At 42.6% G+C, this 18,152-nt stretch overlaps 3 protein-coding genes across 3 annotated transcripts; 1 reads left to right on the top strand and 2 right to left on the bottom strand.

Moving 5' to 3' along the window:
• Positions 1-3,669: 3,669 nt before the first annotated feature.
• Positions 3,670-7,287, bottom strand: zdhhc24 (zDHHC palmitoyltransferase 24). The gene is made up of 3 exons (XM_076738471.1): positions 6,659-7,287; positions 5,995-6,272; positions 3,670-5,576 (listed from the first exon to the last, which is right to left on the bottom strand). Exons 1-3 carry the CDS (start codon positions 6,961-6,963, stop codon positions 5,284-5,286), a joined length of 876 nt encoding a protein of 291 aa, XP_076594586.1. The 5' UTR covers positions 6,964-7,287; the 3' UTR covers positions 3,670-5,283.
• A 762-nt stretch (positions 7,288-8,049) lies between these two features.
• Positions 8,050-12,008, top strand: LOC143326206 (uncharacterized). Its single transcript, XM_076739752.1, has 11 exons — positions 8,050-8,150; positions 8,461-8,520; positions 8,601-8,754; positions 8,855-8,938; positions 9,059-9,146; positions 9,224-9,733; positions 9,872-9,980; positions 10,402-11,253; positions 11,324-11,503; positions 11,580-11,614; positions 11,715-12,008. The coding sequence occupies exons 1-11, from the start codon at positions 8,053-8,055 to the stop codon at positions 11,813-11,815; spliced, it is 2,271 nt and encodes a 756-aa protein (XP_076595867.1). The 5' UTR covers positions 8,050-8,052; the 3' UTR covers positions 11,816-12,008.
• On the bottom strand, positions 11,880-17,800 carry pola2 (polymerase (DNA directed), alpha 2). The gene is made up of 18 exons (XM_076739753.1): positions 17,416-17,800; positions 16,761-16,885; positions 16,501-16,589; positions 16,338-16,392; positions 16,106-16,215; positions 15,646-15,845; positions 15,438-15,526; positions 14,936-15,088; positions 14,459-14,521; positions 14,241-14,292; positions 13,932-14,050; positions 13,783-13,821; positions 13,549-13,622; positions 13,348-13,456; positions 13,117-13,223; positions 12,881-12,937; positions 12,653-12,779; positions 11,880-12,530 (listed from the first exon to the last, which is right to left on the bottom strand). Exons 1-18 carry the CDS (start codon positions 17,498-17,500, stop codon positions 12,378-12,380), a joined length of 1,806 nt encoding a protein of 601 aa, XP_076595868.1. The 5' UTR covers positions 17,501-17,800; the 3' UTR covers positions 11,880-12,377.
• Positions 17,801-18,152: the final 352 nt, after the last annotated feature.

The following is an 18,152-nucleotide window of genomic DNA, read 5'->3' as shown; positions in this document are numbered from 1 at the left end:
CCTTCCTTTTCTCCCATTATCTCATTCAGAATAGTTCTGGAAACAGACAGCAGAAAAACAGTGCAGGATGAGTGCAAACAGATGCCTCAGTGGATGTCACAATATACATTTAAAGCACAATGACTGTGTGAAAGCATTACAATGAATCCTCATCCTGTCTGTCCTCCAACTGCTTCCTCAGCTCCTGATTTGTCTGCCTGAGATCCTGAAGCAAAGAAACATGATCAGACATTTTAACAGATCATAACACGAAGACTTTATTGAATAGTGGTCAACAGCTGAGTGAAGACTGTGCATGTGAACAGGAGCAATGTTCAAACCGGAGCTTGCAAATTCACAAGTTCGTCTTTCACCCACTCTGTGAGAACCTAAACACATTAGACTTCAATCCATTTGTACTGCATTTCTGTTCTTTTACTGATGCTGTGAGAGAAACCCTCCTCTTAGTTTAAATAAATTATATGACGAATAAGGACTCAAATCACACTTTCACATTGGACACAATGATGTTAAAATAACACGGAAGCAAGAAAAACATGCTTTAACTTGCGAGACTTTCATGTTTTGGGATTTTAGGATGACCTTTACCTTTATGATGTAGGAACAATCATCTACCGTTTCCTCCGAGCACTTTAGCTGCAAGTTTTTCTATCACAAACACACACAAAAAAATGTGATGTTCAAATAATGAAGGACAAAGGACTGTCAAGATATTCATGCTGAACTCCAACGAGAAAGTTCAACGTTTATGAGAAAATCTTGACTTTTTGGCACTGATGTCTCTGTCCGTACCTGATGAATAACCTCATCCCTATGCTGCAGCGCTAAATGAGCCTCTTCAATTTCACACTGCAGGAAAATAAAACTAATCAGGAGCTGTTTGACGATGTAAAATGGCTTATGTAAAGACCTGGAGGACAAATGGAGAAAAATAAACATCTCAAAGATGAGTCCATGGTGTTACCTCGAGCGTCTGAAGTGCAACCCTGAACTTGTTCAAGCTGGTCTTGTCCCGGTCTCTCTCTTGCTGGAGGCTCTTGAGCTGAAAAAGACAGAATGGCACTGAAATGTGTGAAGTGTTTTCATATTGTAGTATATAATGGCAGATTAAAGTTGTTATGTGAACATCATACCTCTGCAGTGAGTTTCTTATTTTGCTCCTTCATCACGGCGGATTCCTTCTCCTGCACAAAAACACAACAAAATGAAGGGACTAGATAGACCGGTTGAAGTCGAATTGTTTATCTTATGTCTATACAAATGTACATCATCAAAGATTTTGGTTTGCCTGGTGTGAGTGCTTTTGCAGCACTACTAAGCTTACATTTCAGTTTGACCTTAGTTCACTGTTGAGGAAAATCAACAACGAACAGCACATCAACATCAATTAACATGGATACACTTCTATTAAGTCTAAATGTCTTTTTGAAAACACCAGTAACACATTGTAACTCAATAACAGTTCTGGTCCCCCACCAATTTCTGAATCTTGTTTTCATTGCATCTCTTTATGTCGAGGTCATCAGGCACAAGGGAGCTGCAAGGCTCTGCTTCAACCTGCTGAGCTTCACTGATGATCTTCTCCAGGCTGCAGGACACACAAACACATCAACTAGCTTAACAAAAATACTTAAGAAATACAGCTGCAGGTTTCAGCGATTGGGGTCCAAGCAGACTGTGATGATTTGACAGAGAAAAGAGACGGGGAGGGGTCTTATCGGAAGGACTGTGTTGTGCGGCCTCTATTAGCAGATTGTGAGCTCCTGTGAGTGTCTGCAGTTTTTTCATTTTCAACTCTACTGTGTGCTGCCCTTACCAGGGCTCAAACTAACAGCCTTTGAATCTAGAAGAAGCACAGATGTAGCAAGATCTCAAACCACTTAAAACAGTTTTTTCCTGAATGGTTTAGTTCAGTTCAGTTATGCTACATGTTCAAACCGTGATGCTGATTGCTCAACGAGTGCAGAGAAAAAGGAAAAAGTCTTAAATTCTAACACATTCTGTGTTAGTGGTAAGACAACAACATGGTTGAGAAATAAGAGGCTGACTGTCAAAGGCAACAGAATTGTAGATGATTAATAAGATGACTGCAGTGTGAAGTTTGATTGAAAGACGGCTCATGCCCCCTTTGCTTATGAGTGGAGACAATCATGTGTGACTTCTTACGCTTTCACTTGTTTTTTGAAGGCGGCGTTCTCAGAGCGCAGCACTGCCATTTCATCATCTGCAACATCCAGCCAGTGCCTCATCCCAGCATTCAGGTCCCTCAGCTGGTTCTGACTGTATTCCAGCTCGGCTATTTTCTCAAGCATCTCCTTCGGTGTCCTACACACACAAACGCACCAGAAAAACAGCTTCATATTATGCTATGTAGCTCAACCAAACAATATATTTGTGTGTGTGTGTTTGTTTGTGCAGTGAACATCACTCACGTATTTTCCTCTGAGGCCTCCATCCTGCTGTCTTACTCCTCCCTGGTGCTTCTGGACAATGAAAAGTGCACCAAAATGACCATCAGGACAAATGCAGATAATAATTAGATAATTAGATATATTTTCCATTTTCCTTTATACCTTAATTCATTCACGGAAAGTTACACATTATGATGTTGTCAATCTCTCAATGTACATACTAACTCATTTAAACACTTTGTTATCGAGCAGATACACCTGCAATGAGATGTGTAGAAATATTGTAGATATTGAACGCTATGGTAAACCTTCCAAGGCTGATTTCACCAGACATTTCAATAGAATGAGAGATTCTGGGGTTGTATTGGCTGTATCCCGGTTAATAAACGCGAAAACATCCCACAAAGTGACTTTAAGAGGTAGCTTAAACAGCTCTCTTCTGCTTTATTTTCATACTTGAAAGCCAAAAAACAGTTTGAAAACTAGCTTTCTTTTATGCTGCTTTCCATAGCTAACGTCAAATTAACTTAGGTTACAGGAGTTTTAAAAAAAAACTGTAGTAACAACATTTGTCAGGAAGCTAAAAATTTAATTAATTAAATTAAATTAAATTAAATTAAATTAAATTAAATTGCAATCTAAATAAAAATATCACATACTGTGTTAAACATGTACTGGAAGTTATTTTTTTAAGACCCGTTGACACGCTTCCTTCCCGTTTTCACTTTTTTTACGTTAACTAGCTAAATGCTATCTTTAGCATTTAGCTAGCTAAACGCTATCACTTGCTAACGTCAACGTCTATGTTAGCTAGCGCGCATATGCAAGCCAAACATTTAGCTTTTAAGTCAAATTCCAAGTTGACCAAAAATTACCATAAAGCTTTTTTTTTACACCAATATTAGCTTCAAATGTAAGCAACAAAAATGCCTTACCTGCAAGTAAATCCTAACCAATTAGTTATGGCAGCTACACTGTCGCTGAGACTTGACCATGAACGTCTCAGCAACGGTGAAAGTCCGGAGATGAACGGATCACAGGAGAAGACAAACGGTGAAGTGGCTGTGATAATGATGTGTGACACAGAAATGGACACAGATGTCTCTGGTGACTTCTTCAGGTATGAGTCCAGATGTGTTCTGGCTGGATTAATTATGGACACACTTACAGGACTTTATCAAAGACAGGGATGATTAATTATGATAAGTGGTCTCTGTACTTTTTGTCCACCATAACAACTTAAAGAGTACAAAACAATACAATTAAATTGACACAATTTATTCAAGCTCTTTCCAATGGCAAAATCAAACATCAAACTTTATAACCCACATGAAATAGCACAAAAAAGACAGAAATGAAGATTTTCAAACATGTATCAATATTTTTGGCTGTACGACAAATAAAAGCACCTGTCAAAACAAAGGCTTGTCATTTTTCACTACATTTTAAGGCAAGGAGAATCAAAATGACAAAAGCATAAGTCCAAAAGAAGGGAAAAAAAGGATTGTACTGAGTAATCAAGTGCTGTAAGACATGTTAGCTGTGTCCCAAACCCATACTACATACTAAATCAAAATAAGTCGAGTGTTAACAACAAAAGAGTGAGAAAATGAGGTATGCTCAAAACGGTCTGATGAAACAAGTTCAGGAACACCTCAGAAAACAGAAAAATAACTTTAAATTTTTTGGAAAAACATTTCATTTTGTCTCTGCTAGGTTTCCTTGATAATAACAGTGTAAAGTCACAGTTGATTGACGTCTCTGACAGCAAGTATTGTATCAAAAGTACTGTAAAAAACAGTTGTGCATGTTAATTCCTGTGTACTAACTCCAAAAATATAATGCTCTAAAGATTAGTATATTGTATATAGTGTGTATGATTAGCATGTAGTACAGAAGTGGGACACAGCGGTTGCTTGAGTAAGTACACGTCGTGTTGCTACACTGTACGTTAGTTTGGTTTGTAGTTTTCCCTTACCGACTGAAACGTGAACATAATGTGAAATATGGGGAAAGACTATTCACATGGGACATCCACATTAGTCTGTAAACAGCAACACTAGATTTCACACCATATACAGTTTCTATTGATTGTTTTCTTCCACACACGCTGTCCTTCAGATGTCACATCATTGTGAAGCCCCTCTCCATGCTCTCATTATCCCTCTACAGTGTCCAGTAAAAAGCTCAGTGTAATAGACTCTGCTAGAGCTCAGGATGTAGTGGATGTGCATGTAGATGTGGAAAGCACAAGCACATCATGGCCCTAGTAGCTGGATAGGAGGCAAGTAACACAGGTGTGTTTTATGATCCTACAGTTTATTCAGGAACAGTGCAAGCCAAATTTGTGTGACCTTCAGATTTAGGCAAAATGAACAGCATAAGAAAGGCCCAATTAAGAAGTCATTATCACCACTCCCAAGTGGATGGCGACCCAGGAGTCACAGAATTGCAGGTGCTTGTTAATAAAGATTTAAAATTATACATTTTTCACAATCAATAAAATACATTCTCATTAAAGTGTTGTTTACAAACACTTTCAGTGCTCAGTATTCCAGAGGAACGCTGATATGTGTGTGTTTCTGAGGCCAGCCTCATTAAGTGTACAGATCACTTTTAGGCCATGGTCAATGTACTCCAAAGTAGACCCCAAATTTCTTCATCTCAGAACAGGTAATAGCCTTTAATGAAGTAACTGGTAGCAGTTATACCCAGTAATATCTAAAGCAACCACACACTATTCTTGCGTCTTCCCATCCAAAGCTACCTCTTCTTGAACTGAGGTGATCTTCCCTGCTGCTGCTCCTGATAACATTAACCATCACCATGAAAGTAAAGACACACAGCCTGTTAATATTCAGGCTTTCAGCTGTTACCGGGTGGGTTCCAGCGATCCCGTGACCTGGAAGTTTATCCCATCTCCGGGTAGAGGTGATGGGATGAGCGGGCAGAGCCAGCAGAGGTACCAGCGAAGGCCCAGAGAGTGACGCAGGTTGCCCAGGAGTCCGAGGCTGTAGGGTCGGCGGGTCGAATACCACTCTCTGGTGGTCTGTCCCCGAAACATCAGGAAGAGATGGAAGAAGAAGAAGGCGGACACCAGCAGGAAGCCCACCACGCATGTGTCGGCGATGAAGGCGAAGGCGAAGGCACGTGCTGAGACCTGGCCTGGGGAGAGAAGGAACGGCAGCGCTGATTAACTCACAGCCAGCAACATAAATCCAAGCTCAGGTTAAATTTGCAGGTGAAACAACTTTGGTTATATTTCTGGAATCCATCTCATCACAAACAAATGTCCAAAAGGATAAATATACCATCCTGTTGCATTGAAATTTAAAGAGAGCATTGGCCGAAAGTATCCTGTTTATAATAAAAACAAGCAATAAAAATGTCCCCAATAATTGTGAGTTCCAGATTTTGCATCCACTGTTTTCCCCAGTTTGGACCTGAATGTGGAAGATGTGATTTGTGATATTGGACTACTGTGACAAAAAAAATCTGGTTTGACTGGACTTGAAGCAGAGTACAAGTATATACCACAGCTACATGAAACTGGACTACCAACATGGGACAAAACAGGTCCTACCTGAAATGAGCATGATCCAGGGTATGAGCAGCAGCAGGATGCTGTGCACCGTCACACCCTCCTTCAATATGACAATGAAGACCTCTGCATTCATCAGAGTAGCATACAGGAGCCCAGACCACATAAACAACAAGCAGCTCAGGAAGTAGCGGTAGTTACGGAAGCCCACACACTGGCCAAAAAAGACGCAGTGGTGATCCCGCCGCAGCACACACACTTTGCAGTCGTAGCAGTGGGAGCAGCGAGGAGGAGTGTGTGTCTCGCATGTATAACAGTACCTGTGTGGAATATAAAAAAAAGAGAGAGAGAAAAGACTATAATTCATGGTCAGAGATGCTGTTAAACACCATTTCACATATGAACCTGGCTATGCATCACTGAAACACAGTCTGTGACCATCGGCTGGGGCTCATAGTTCACATGAAGCTCATTCTAGGAAGTGTTAAATCTATCTTAACGTGAGAAAAAGAGTATCAAGCTGCTGTAGTTACTCTAATAATTTGAAGTTATTTGAGTCCCATTTTACACATAGCTAGTAGTAAACTCTGTAAGAGATCTTATATTTCCTTCTAACATATATGTGATGCTGGACTTGATAGACATTTCCGTTTTTTTTACGCCATGATTTCCATACTGTCTATACACTTTCCTTATGTTTCCTTACCTCCATCCCTGACCCATGCCCTCTCCTCCCAGGAAGACCCCCTTGATGCTGGGGCTGGTTTTGAGGAACAGCATGGCGTTCCAGCAGATGTTCCCCAGCATGAAGTACTGGGCCAGCAGGTGGACCGCTTTCCACCAGGCGGACCACACAGTCTTCTTCTGCTCCGCCTCCAGCGGAGCCTCGACCAGCACCAGGTAGCTCACCTCCCCGGTGATGGAGAAGACCAGGAAGGTGTTGAGGACCACGGGGAGGTGGTGACAAAGCCTCTCGACCCTGCAAAACACTTTACTGGCAAAACTCGTCATGTTTCCAGTCCGTCCACTTGTCCGTGATGTTTGAATCACGGCTCAGCTCAAAGGGCGCTGGGCTCACTGGAAGGACCGGTTTAACAGACGCACTGCGGTATCCGTTGGTTAGCTTAGTTGGCCAAATGACTGCACCGCTAGCTTTCTCTCCGACCTTAAATGAACCGTACGATGTCAATAATACCTGATATATCTTGCCGACAGATTCATGTAATGTAAGAGTTGAAAAGTGCCGCTCGTACTCTCTCTAACCCCCTTTCCCCACCACGGTCTGAGCCACTGGACGGAATCAAGTTTCTGTCACCAGGTGTTGCATGAAAATACATCCGCAGTGCAACAACATACTGAGGTTCCGCTTGTAAGAACCGATGGGTGAACAAACGTGTGCCCCTTTGAAAATACAGTTAAAAGTAGATTTTTTTTGTAGTTTTGTGTTCCTAACCCTTGTCCACCTCCACCTCCTCGTCTTATTTTACATAAATCTTCTGTTTTAATGTACATTCTATGTCTTCTTTTTTATGTGAAGCACTTGGTACATGTGATTGCTTTGTTGTAAACCACTTGGAGCTGTAATACTTGTATGAAAGGTGCTATATCAATAACGCATTATTATTATTATTATTATTATTATTATTATTAGATTCCCCAGCATGTTGTTTAAAAGTAGCCTGATAAAATGGATACCTGTGGTGAAAATGATGTATATTTCATTATTATAATAATGCTAAAATAGACTACAGACTTTAATAGAGGGCTCAGTATATTTAAGATGCCTTAGCTTTGTGAGGTTTATTATTTGTTCTAATTTATTATTAAGGCGAAGATCCTCTGATGAAAGTACAGTGATGTTTGCTGCACTCCTCCAAGAAGAAGAAATTAGGTAGAAATTAGTTTTGAACATGTTGTATATTGACATATAAATTGTTTTCAGACCTATATGTAAGTGGATATTACCTGTGTGGCATTAAAACAGCTCTTACTACTGTTTAACCACATGACCACGCCCCTGTGTGGATTGGCAGGTCCCTCCCCTCCAAAGCATAGACCTTAATCCTTGATAATCTCTGCATCCACTGAAATCCTGCAGTCATGGCTACACCGAAGGAGAATTTACTGTCTCTTGGACACCTGACCAGCACTGAAAGACACACTTTCACAAAACGAAGAGAGCACACTCTAAAAAAGAGGTACGATCATTGAATGCTGCCATGGAGCGGTAATCATGGGTTTGGACTGTTTGTTTGTTTGTTTGTTTGTTTGTTTGTTTTACCAAATGTTTTCAGTAAATACAACAATTATCATTCCTAAAAAAATGACCACAATACAAACAGACTTTTGCAGGGATTTGAACAGTGTGGTACTAAAGAGGGAGCCCACAGAGTAGTCTTGGTAAAGTCTATTGAATTTTTATGTATGCAATAATGCTGATGTACTGTACTTATTATAAGTCTCAATGAATCAATTAATTATATGATGCATTGTTTCTTTCTCCTACAGTGTCAACAGGCCAATTCTGTTGCAAGCTGATTTTTCAACTCCTCAGAGTCATCAGCATCTGTAAGTGCACAAACAAAAAGGCAACAAGATTGAGTGAATGTTTGAATCTGTGACTGTGTGTGAATGTGTGTTACCTGCAGCAGGGCGATGCATCTGCAGCAGCGCTGGCAGGAGCTGAAGGAGAGAGAGCTTACAGCCCAACAACACAACAGGCAGCTGCTGCAGCAGTTTGAGAAAGCCCAGGACACACTGAGAGAGATGTTAACCCTCACTGCTGCCATGAAAACTATTCGGGTGCTATACCTGCTACACTCACGTGTCATACCTGTGCTTAACTCCACCCTATGTGAAGCTCTGATGCTGAACCTTCTTCTTGACCTTTACATCCCTTCAGATGGAGTATGAACGGTACCTGGAGGAGAGCGCCCCACGCTGGCAGCAGCAACTCAAGGAGAAAACAGAGGCTGCTCAGAGGAAGGTACAAGCAACTCACAATTTGCATGACTTAGCCTTCTACATGTTAAAACACATTTCTGTTGGCCTTTCACTGCATGCCGTGCAGCTCCATCAGTGTGCAAAATGGCTGTTTCTTTTACAGAGGATGGAGGAGTATTTGAAGTCGTATCTAAAGAATGCAGACAACCAAGTGACAAAGTCCTCTGCAGATCAACCTTTGCTTTCACAAGGTTTGCCCTGGTCCTCACTGACTTTAATTTTTTAATTGAATGGTGCATTCCTGCCTAATGTGTATCTCTGTTGGCAGGCCCTACCACAAAGCCACCTCAAAAGAAATACAGCCCAAACAGCCACTTAGACTACAACCAAGATGGCTCCTCTCATCTTCCCCAAATGCAATCTTCCTGGCAGACCCACCCCCACTCCCAGACAGCTAGGTATCCCATCAGAGTGCCTTATCAACCGCAGGACTCGCCTCATGCCCCTCCATCTTTCCACCCACCACCTATCTTCCCACACCCATTCCAGCTCCATCACCTCGCCTCCATGTCCAGTCATCATCACCCCTGGCCGAGGCAGAATCCACCAGGCCGGTCCTCCCCACAGCCTGACTGGTCCTGGCCCTGGACCACTGGAATCCCACCAGGCTGTGAGGCTCTGTGGGGTCAGCTCTACACGGAGGAGCCTCCTCTTGAGAGGGGGGTGTCTCAGGTTGTTGGGGAGGCGGCTGAGACGAGCAGAGCACCGAGCTCAAAGAGAGAGAGAGGTGGTGGGAGTAGGAGCAGCCATTTATCACAGGAGCTGGATATGAAAGCAGGTGGGAAAAGAAAATATGACAAGTTGAACTTCAGTCTGTGTTGGCTTAATTTTTGTTTGTGTTCATCTTCCTGAGGGGACATTTCCCCTCACCTCTGATGTGGGTTTTAAGCTTTGTGTGTATGCACACTGTGCTTAGTTCGTCTGTCCAGCAGTTCTTCAGAGAGCAGTGAGAAGAGGAGGAAGAGGGGGAAGAGCGGAAGATCACGGCGTCCCTCCTCAGACAGAGAAAGATGCAGCTCTCAGGAGTAAGTCATGTTCTTGAGAGATGACTTTTCCCCTCCTGCTTGTCTACTCCATGACATATTCTGCCTAGCAGAAAAATAGCCCAGTGCACCCATTATCAATGCTGCACCCAGTGTATTTACCTACATACCTCCATGTTAATCTGACAGCAGTTCCCAGTTTTTGACTAGTGCACCTTTAAGACCACTTGTCACAGGCTAAATATCAGAGTTATGAGCAGTTATATTTAATTTCTTGGATTGGAATCACTGTGTTATGTGGATCTCTGCAGCCCAGCCCAGCAATCATCCAAAACAACTCCTTGCCTACAAACACATTATTAGGTTTTATTTTCTTCAGGCCTGAGGGGGTAAAACTATTCAACATTTATACAGTAAAAAAAAATCTTAATCTGCACATTTCTTTCATGCATCCCTCTTTCAGGTCATCCAGGACTTCCAGTGTCATCGTCACTGCTGCAGTCACAGTGGCCCAAAGCTCAGAAAGTGAGGCCTCATCAGAGAAAGGCAGCACCAGCACGGGTAAGAGGAGAAGGAGAAATGCTGGACTCACTGTTGGATCACCGAGGGCTGAGGAGGTGGCAAAGGAAAGGAGCAGGAGCAATGGAGATGACTCAAGGAGTGACAAGGGAGAGAGTCAGTCTACTGCTGAGGAATCCAGGAGCGAAGACGATGGGGTCCAAAGTCCTGAGCACAAATCAGAGAGCTGTGGAGAGGAGTCCCAGAGGGACGAGGCATCAGGGAGCGTTAGTATAAAGATTGAAAATGGAGGTGGAGATGAAATAGAAAAGGAGGAGAGCAGCAGCTCTGAAGAAAGCAGTGTAGGGGAAAAGGATGAGGAGGAAGAGGAACATGAGAAAGATCTGGAAGAGGAAGATGAGGGTGATGGTGAAGAAAAGGTCAGTCAGAGAGATGAAGAGCAGGAGGAGAGAGGTGAGGATGATGATGATGCTTCTGAAAAAAAGAGCACAACAGAGGAAGAAGAGGAAGAGATGGAGGAGCAGGAGTCAGAGGAGGAGGAGGAGGAGAACAATCAGGAAGAAAAGTCAGACAGGTTGAAGATTGAAGACGAAGAGCACGGAAAACAGGACTCATCATCACAGGACGAAGAAGTGGACGAGGAGGAGTGCGAAGGAGGTGAAGACCAAATGGAGGAGGATGGGGAGTCAGATGAAGAGGAAGAGGAAGGCGGAGAGGAGGAGCAGAGAAGAGATGAAGTAGGAGAAGCAGAGGAGGAGGGAGATTCAGAAGACAGCATCATCTCACCACAGAACAAGTAAGATAATGAGATCATTCAGTGATCTCACCCTCAGACAGCACATGAACGATATGAAATCTGCTTTCAGATCCCAAAAGATGCACATTATTCCTGAGGAGGCAAGTGAAAATGACGATGAGGAGGAGGAGGAGGAGGAGGAGGAAGAGGAGGGGAGTAAAACAGGATCCTCTGACAGTGACTCAGATGAGTTCAGGGATGAGGACATTGAGCATCTTCTTGCACCTCAAGAACAATCACAGAAAAAAGGGTGAGAGCTGTTTTTACCACTGAGGGGACAAACTCATCCTGAGATACGCCTCTTATTTTCTGTTTTATTCTTTCAGAGAAAAGGACCTGAGAGCAGATGAGAAACCAAAAGGTATCATTACAACCATCAGATGGACTGAATATATATATATATATATATATATCAAGAAGTTTTTAAGGATGTTCTGATCTTTGTCCAATTTCTTTTCCAGCAACTTGTGACAAAGTGGAGATTTTTAAAGTGGAGCAGGACAGATCGACAAAGATGGATCAGCCCAGTGAATCTGAGGAGTTTGACGACTTCTACGACTGAATCTGCTGCTCTCAACTGCCTAAACGATGAGAATAAAGGACAAAACCGTCCCTCAGTCGTCACAAATTTAGTCCTCCTGATGTTTTCTGCCGTTTGATTTGAGACAGAAATCTAAATGTTCCTTAATTTCCATCCAAAAATGTAAATCTCATGGATCAACTCCACTACATTAAACTGCTTTAGACAACAATTATTCATTTTTTATTTGATTTTATGACAATTTGAACTACAAAAGATTTTTATTTCTTTTCTCCTCCAATCAGAACCACAGACACAAACAATGCTCTGACTGACAGGAAAGGAGATTTTACAAAGGGCCACGATAATTTAAGGAAAAGAGATTATTGTTGTTGTTGTATCTGAGTCACTGATATTCCACCACAACACAACATGGGTGTCATATAAAAACCAAAGGATTTCAACAGTACAGTGAATTATTTTAACATATTTTACATCAGTTCCTGCAGTACAAAGTACAGCGTACAAAGCTGCCTGCAATCCGGCCCTGGTCACATCAGCTCATTTCTGCTGACAACCAGCATCCAAAAGTCTCCATGTCCTTTCAGATTTTCACCACCTGAGCAGCCAAGCAGGGGCTCACTCTCTTCCCGTCCTCTGATGTGGCGCTGCGCTGGATGAGCAGCCTGCCGTAGGTCCCGCCCACCTGGCCTTTGGTCAGTCGTCCTGGATTGACACACACGCAGCCGACCACATCCTGAGGCCGGACGAGGTTTGAAAGACACAACGTGTAAATGATCAAAAAAGAAAAGGCCCATCATCAGCATCAATCTGTGACTGGACTAAAGGTCTGTATTAACAGAAACAGGAGTTCCGTACCTTTACGAAGTAACGCAGCTCAGAGGGAATGATGAGAACGTCGGGGGTGATCGGCATCTGACCGAAGCTCTGGAACTTCTCATAATCCATGTTCACCTCCTCCACGGGCGGGTACAGCGGGTAGTAACTGAGGTGAAAACACAAACATGGCGGCTCAGTAATGTTGGCTAATCTTCAAAACAGAAAAAAAACAAAAAAAAAAACAAGTGATACTCTCAGGACTCCTACCTCCTCTGGGTCAGTATGTGTTTCAGAATGCGTGAAAATCTGTCCGATCCAGTGCCGCTGCAACACAATTAATGACGGTGACTTATTGAAAAATAAAATCAGTACCATTCAAATGCTGCTTCTGGTGTTTGAGTGAACTCCCATCTATCTGTTAAATCTATCTGTTCATGTGAATGTAAGAAAACTGTCAGGCATGTGAACATTAGAAATGGTCGTTTGAGCACAGCCTTCCTCACCAGCTGATCACCTCTGCGCTCATGTGGAACAGGATGTCGGTGGACGTCAAGCCAAAGGTCACACCGTCGATCAGCAGCGTGCAGGGGTCGGGGACCAGAGTGACGCGCTGCACAGTGGGAAGAGAAACACTATGTAAGACTTTGTACTTGACCTACTTCGAGACTTGTGAAAGCAAAATTTTAGGCAGTTTATTTATTTTACATATATAATCGGGTCTTTGTGTGTCAGACCTGGGCCTGGTCCTTGCTGAGGTTTGGCAGAGTGAAGGGAGGCTGTGGGTAGATGAAATGATGGTGGATGTCTCTCTGAGAGGGCACAAACACCAGGCGACAGCCCACACTGGATAAAAGAAGACATTAGGCTTCATTACAGTAAAGAATTCAGACTAGGCCACTTTACAAGGTGCCATGCTGCTCTTTAGAGGTTCTAACCTTCTGGTTCCATCTACGATGCTTTCGATGCATCTCGAGAAAATTGCCTCAAATGTCTCGATCACCTGAGCTTTCTGTTTAAGAAACAGGTGGAGGTAGAGATGATCACACACATTCATGATGAACCAGCTTGATTTGAAGAGCTGGACACGAGCAGTTAGCATGTTGAACAAAAGGAGTTCTCGTCACCATTAAAATTAGTTTTAAAATGCAGAACATCAGATGATGACATACCTCAATTTGTTCATGTTTGGAATCCACGAATGGGCCCAGCTGGAGGAGAGAAGGGAGGATTAGAAAACCCAAAAATAGCAGGCCGTCATGTGATGACTGGGAGAGCTGCTGATTCAGATACAGCAAATAAATCAATAAAGTAACTGTACCAGCAGGCAGACATCAGGACGATCCCTGACAATAACAGTAATTAGGTCCAGCAGAGGGTCAAAGGTCAGGCTGTCAGAGGGAGTATATGGTCCACATGCCACCAGCACATTCATAGGCTCTGCAATCACATGATGATGAAGAGTGTGTCACAACAAACTGCAGTCTGCTGCTGCTGCAGGTCAAAGTTTTACGGATGTACATTTATGAATTTAATCAGTTGATTTACAGAAAATCTGAAACATATACAGAAAGTTGTGAGCCATGAACAGGATGCTCTGATACAAACATCAGCCAAAATCCTTCCTTACCTTCATCCATCTCCATTTTCACCTCAGAAGTGTAGAAAGGAAGAGGGACTCCCTAAAAAAAATGTAACTATTAAAAAGAAGAAACACAAACAGCCCCCAGCTCTACAGGTTGAGACACCCTGAAAGACTTTATCTGGAGAGTGAAACACTATCTCAAGCAAACGTCGCTTTGTACAGCAATGGTCTCTTTATGAAACAGAAGCTGTGAGCGTGCTGACCTCATAGAGTTTGGAAGCCATCAGTTTTGTTCCTGTTGTGTTCATCCCCTCCATCACGACCACCTGAGCAGAGAGAACGGATGACGAGTTAAATGCTTCCTGCAATGTAGTTTCACACACAGCAGGCAGGCGGGTATTTAGTCTTATGTGAGAATTGCTGAATGGTTGTCAGAGTTCTCGGTCAGACCCTGGGTGAGTCTCACGCCCAGGTCCTTGGCATGCTCTGTTACTCTAGGTGGTCACGTAACCTGCTGCACACAAACCTCAGTGCACAGGAAAAGGAGAGACCACCACTAATTAATACTGCAATCACAATGCACTCTAGTCTAGTGCCTTAAAATGACAGCATGCACAGTTTTCTTTAATTCTCGGTGGGGCATTAAAAACAGTTGATTAAACAAATCCAGTTAAAAAGACTTTCAAAGCAGAGCCGCGTGTAGCTTCATCTGCAAAGACAAGAAGTTTCCTTCGGCTCACCTGACCAGGAAACATGGAGTACTCTTTAAGCTCTGATAGGTCAACAGGTACTTGCTGACCACCCTGCTCTGGTCCCGCCTCCAACAGAACCGACTGTGCGTTCAGTTTGCCATTACTGTCGCAGCAAACCTGACCCAGTACTGTTATACTGTCCTACAGGTGAGAAGAACACACCAAACTCAGCAGGCAGGAGGTACTTAAACGCATAAATACATTTTTAATACACTGTACCTACTTATTCAATTAATTCTGAGTAATAACTAGTCATGATACATGGGAAAATTCATATTCATGACCAACAATTTTCTGCATTTACGTTCAATTATATTCAATGAATATGATGATTCCGATTTTTCATAATAAAGCTGCAGCCTGGTTTGTGGCTTTAATGTTGAAAAGAAATTTGTATATCTATCAGCTTCCTAATTAAGAATAAAACTGTTCCTGAGTAAAATATCAAATTATAAGATATACATGTAATGTTTCAGAAACAGCTCTGTACCTGGGCGGGCAGAGACACAGGGGAGAACTCTTCGATGTTGAAGTGAGACCTGAGACCCTCGCCGAGCTCCTCTATCTTCCCTGTCAGCACTGGGAAAATATACACAGAGATCGTCACCTTCAAATAGCGTGTTATCGTATCTACTGCACTGTACTGTAAAATAAACAACTCCTCTATCAAAGTAGTTTTATGAATTTTTCTGTCTCACCATTTCGAACATCGCGCAGCCTCTGGAACATGTACTTGTAGCTGCAGCGGAGTGCGTCTTCAGGCCCCTCCAGCAGCTCCAGCTGGATGTCTGCACCCAGAGCCTTGCTGCCTGCCCAGCGGGTGCCCTGCACGGCCCCGAATGTAGCCACCACCTCCCCTTTCCCTCCACGCTGGCTGTACTTCTGTGACGGTGTCAAACTTTCAGAGAGATGGGAGGCAGGGCAGAGTCGGGTCACAGTGCAACAGAAGTCCATCGTAACAAGATTCAGACTAGTGCTCAAAAATGTTGTTCTCTGTTGTTGTCATGGCCCAGAGATTATACACTGCCTTCACCTCAAATTGTTAAATAAGCCACGAAAATGCACATGAAAATCCACTTAAAGTAATTTTGAAAGAAGGACTTGACCCTGCATCAAAACTACAAAGCTCTACGTGTTTCAGCTGTTGCTGCTGAGTACCTGGGAGAAAAGCTGGCAGGAGACAGCAGCAGGCTCGGGCTGGCCAGCAGAGCTGCACTTCTTTTTGAATGAGGGTGTTCAGGGGTGGTCAGCGCTCGCTTCTGAGAGCCCTACACACACATATATACACACACGCACACACAGGGTCAGGGTAGAGCACATACGGGACCTGGTTCATTCAGTTTTGAAGTGTATCTCAGCAGAAACCCTGAAGTCAACAGTGACTGCTTACCTTAGCAGGAGTAGAGTAGGAGTCCAGTAGGTCCTCCTCTTCCTCTACTTTGATCCTGAACAAATGATGTCAAGGACTGTAACACAATGGCATTACCAGACACTGAGACAGACAAGAGATAAATTCAGAAAGAGAAGCTGCTGGAGTTCACTGTGAAGGATACAAGTCCTGTAGTGTGTGGATGTCTCTGGTTCTGTTATAACTTTCTTCCTTTCTGAAGCTTCGTTTGGATTTATTCTTCTTGTTTAACACCTGCAAAGAAAATGAAGGCACTGTTAATACAAACATTGGTGTGACAGAGGGCCTAGCTGAAAGCAATAATATCAGTAACATATGTGACAACTGCTTCTACCACAAAAGTTAATATCCTTTATTGGAAATACTGTGATCAATTTTATAATCATGAAGTCATTTCCATGTTACCTCATGCTCAAAGTGCTCGAGGGCGTCCAAGGTGAGTTTTAGTCTGTCTTTTGTGGTACTGTAGGCCACCCATTCTAGCACCATCTCATCTGCTTGGATCCTGTTACAGATGCACTGCTCCACCACTGCGGGACCGAAGACATAAGACAGAAAGGAGGGAGAGACGGTAGAAAAGGGAGATTTAACAATAATCTGACAAATACACAGAGGCACCATGAATGGGACAGTACAACAGCTGAAAATAATAGTATAAATCTGTGATGGAGGATAATTATAGCTACATAATTGTACTATGTAGACTTTACTTCATTTATCAGAGACAGCAAACACTACTTAACATGAATATGATGCAAAGGTTTCACCTGTACTTACTGATAAGTTGTTGAGGCATCAAAAGAAACAAACGAGCAAGACAAAACAACATAAAAGCCCATTGAACAGGACAGAGCACAAGCTACAAACTTCATAAAAGCCATTACCAAACATACACTGTACATAAAGATCATGACTTAGGAGCAGATGAGACCACACATCACAAAAGACTATGAAGACGTAAACCTTGTTGAAGTAGTTCTAATGGTATTCTTGACTACTCTCGTTTACACGTTTTCCAGGAAAGGATCAAACTGACAGAAAGCTGCTGTTAGCCACTCACTCTTGTCGAGGACGAAGTCATCTTGGCAGACTATGTCGAACATTTCCAGCTCTGATTTTAGGCTTTCTCCGGTCACCAATGCCATTGTTTTACGATTCAGTTTCTAACGTAACGTTCTAACGCTCTAAGACTATATCGCGCTGTGTACTATGCTAATGTTTTCGGTACCTCGGTAGCTAACGTTAGCTTTGCTCTCACTTCATAGCAACGCCGACGACCAATTTCTCTTAGCAATGCGATTGCTGAGTACTAGCAGCAACAACTAGCAACACGTTAAAAGGCAGATATGAGAAATAAATCTGACCAACGTCTGATCTCCATTTCATTTTGCCGCGAAAAAGTGCTCTCGGTGTTGGCGGCCGGAATTTACGTCATATCCATAAACGGATGTTAAGCGGAAGTTGGCAGCGCCACGAAAATAAAAGCCTCTAGTGGCACCGCGAGAGTGTTTATTTAGTTTTAGTCCCCCGGCCAGACAAAATATTTTAATGTTTAACCCAGCTTTACTTACAATAGCATAAACTACAGAACTATTTGATGCAATCTTACAGTATCAAGAAGAATTTATACATTTAAGTACATTATATTGTATCATATTGTTTATTTTAGGGGTACACAACTGAAAAAAAAAAACAATCTATGTATATACATATCTTTTGGAAAGTTTTCTCTGTTACAACTGTGTTACAACAAACATCTGTTGTGACACAAAACCCACAAAAACAATACATTTTTAA

Source organism: Chaetodon auriga, chromosome 9 (assembly GCF_051107435.1).
Source record: "Chaetodon auriga isolate fChaAug3 chromosome 9, fChaAug3.hap1, whole genome shotgun sequence".
Lineage (NCBI taxonomy): Eukaryota > Metazoa > Chordata > Actinopteri > Chaetodontiformes > Chaetodontidae > Chaetodon > Chaetodon auriga.
This window is presented reverse-complemented; position numbering and strand designations above follow the sequence as displayed.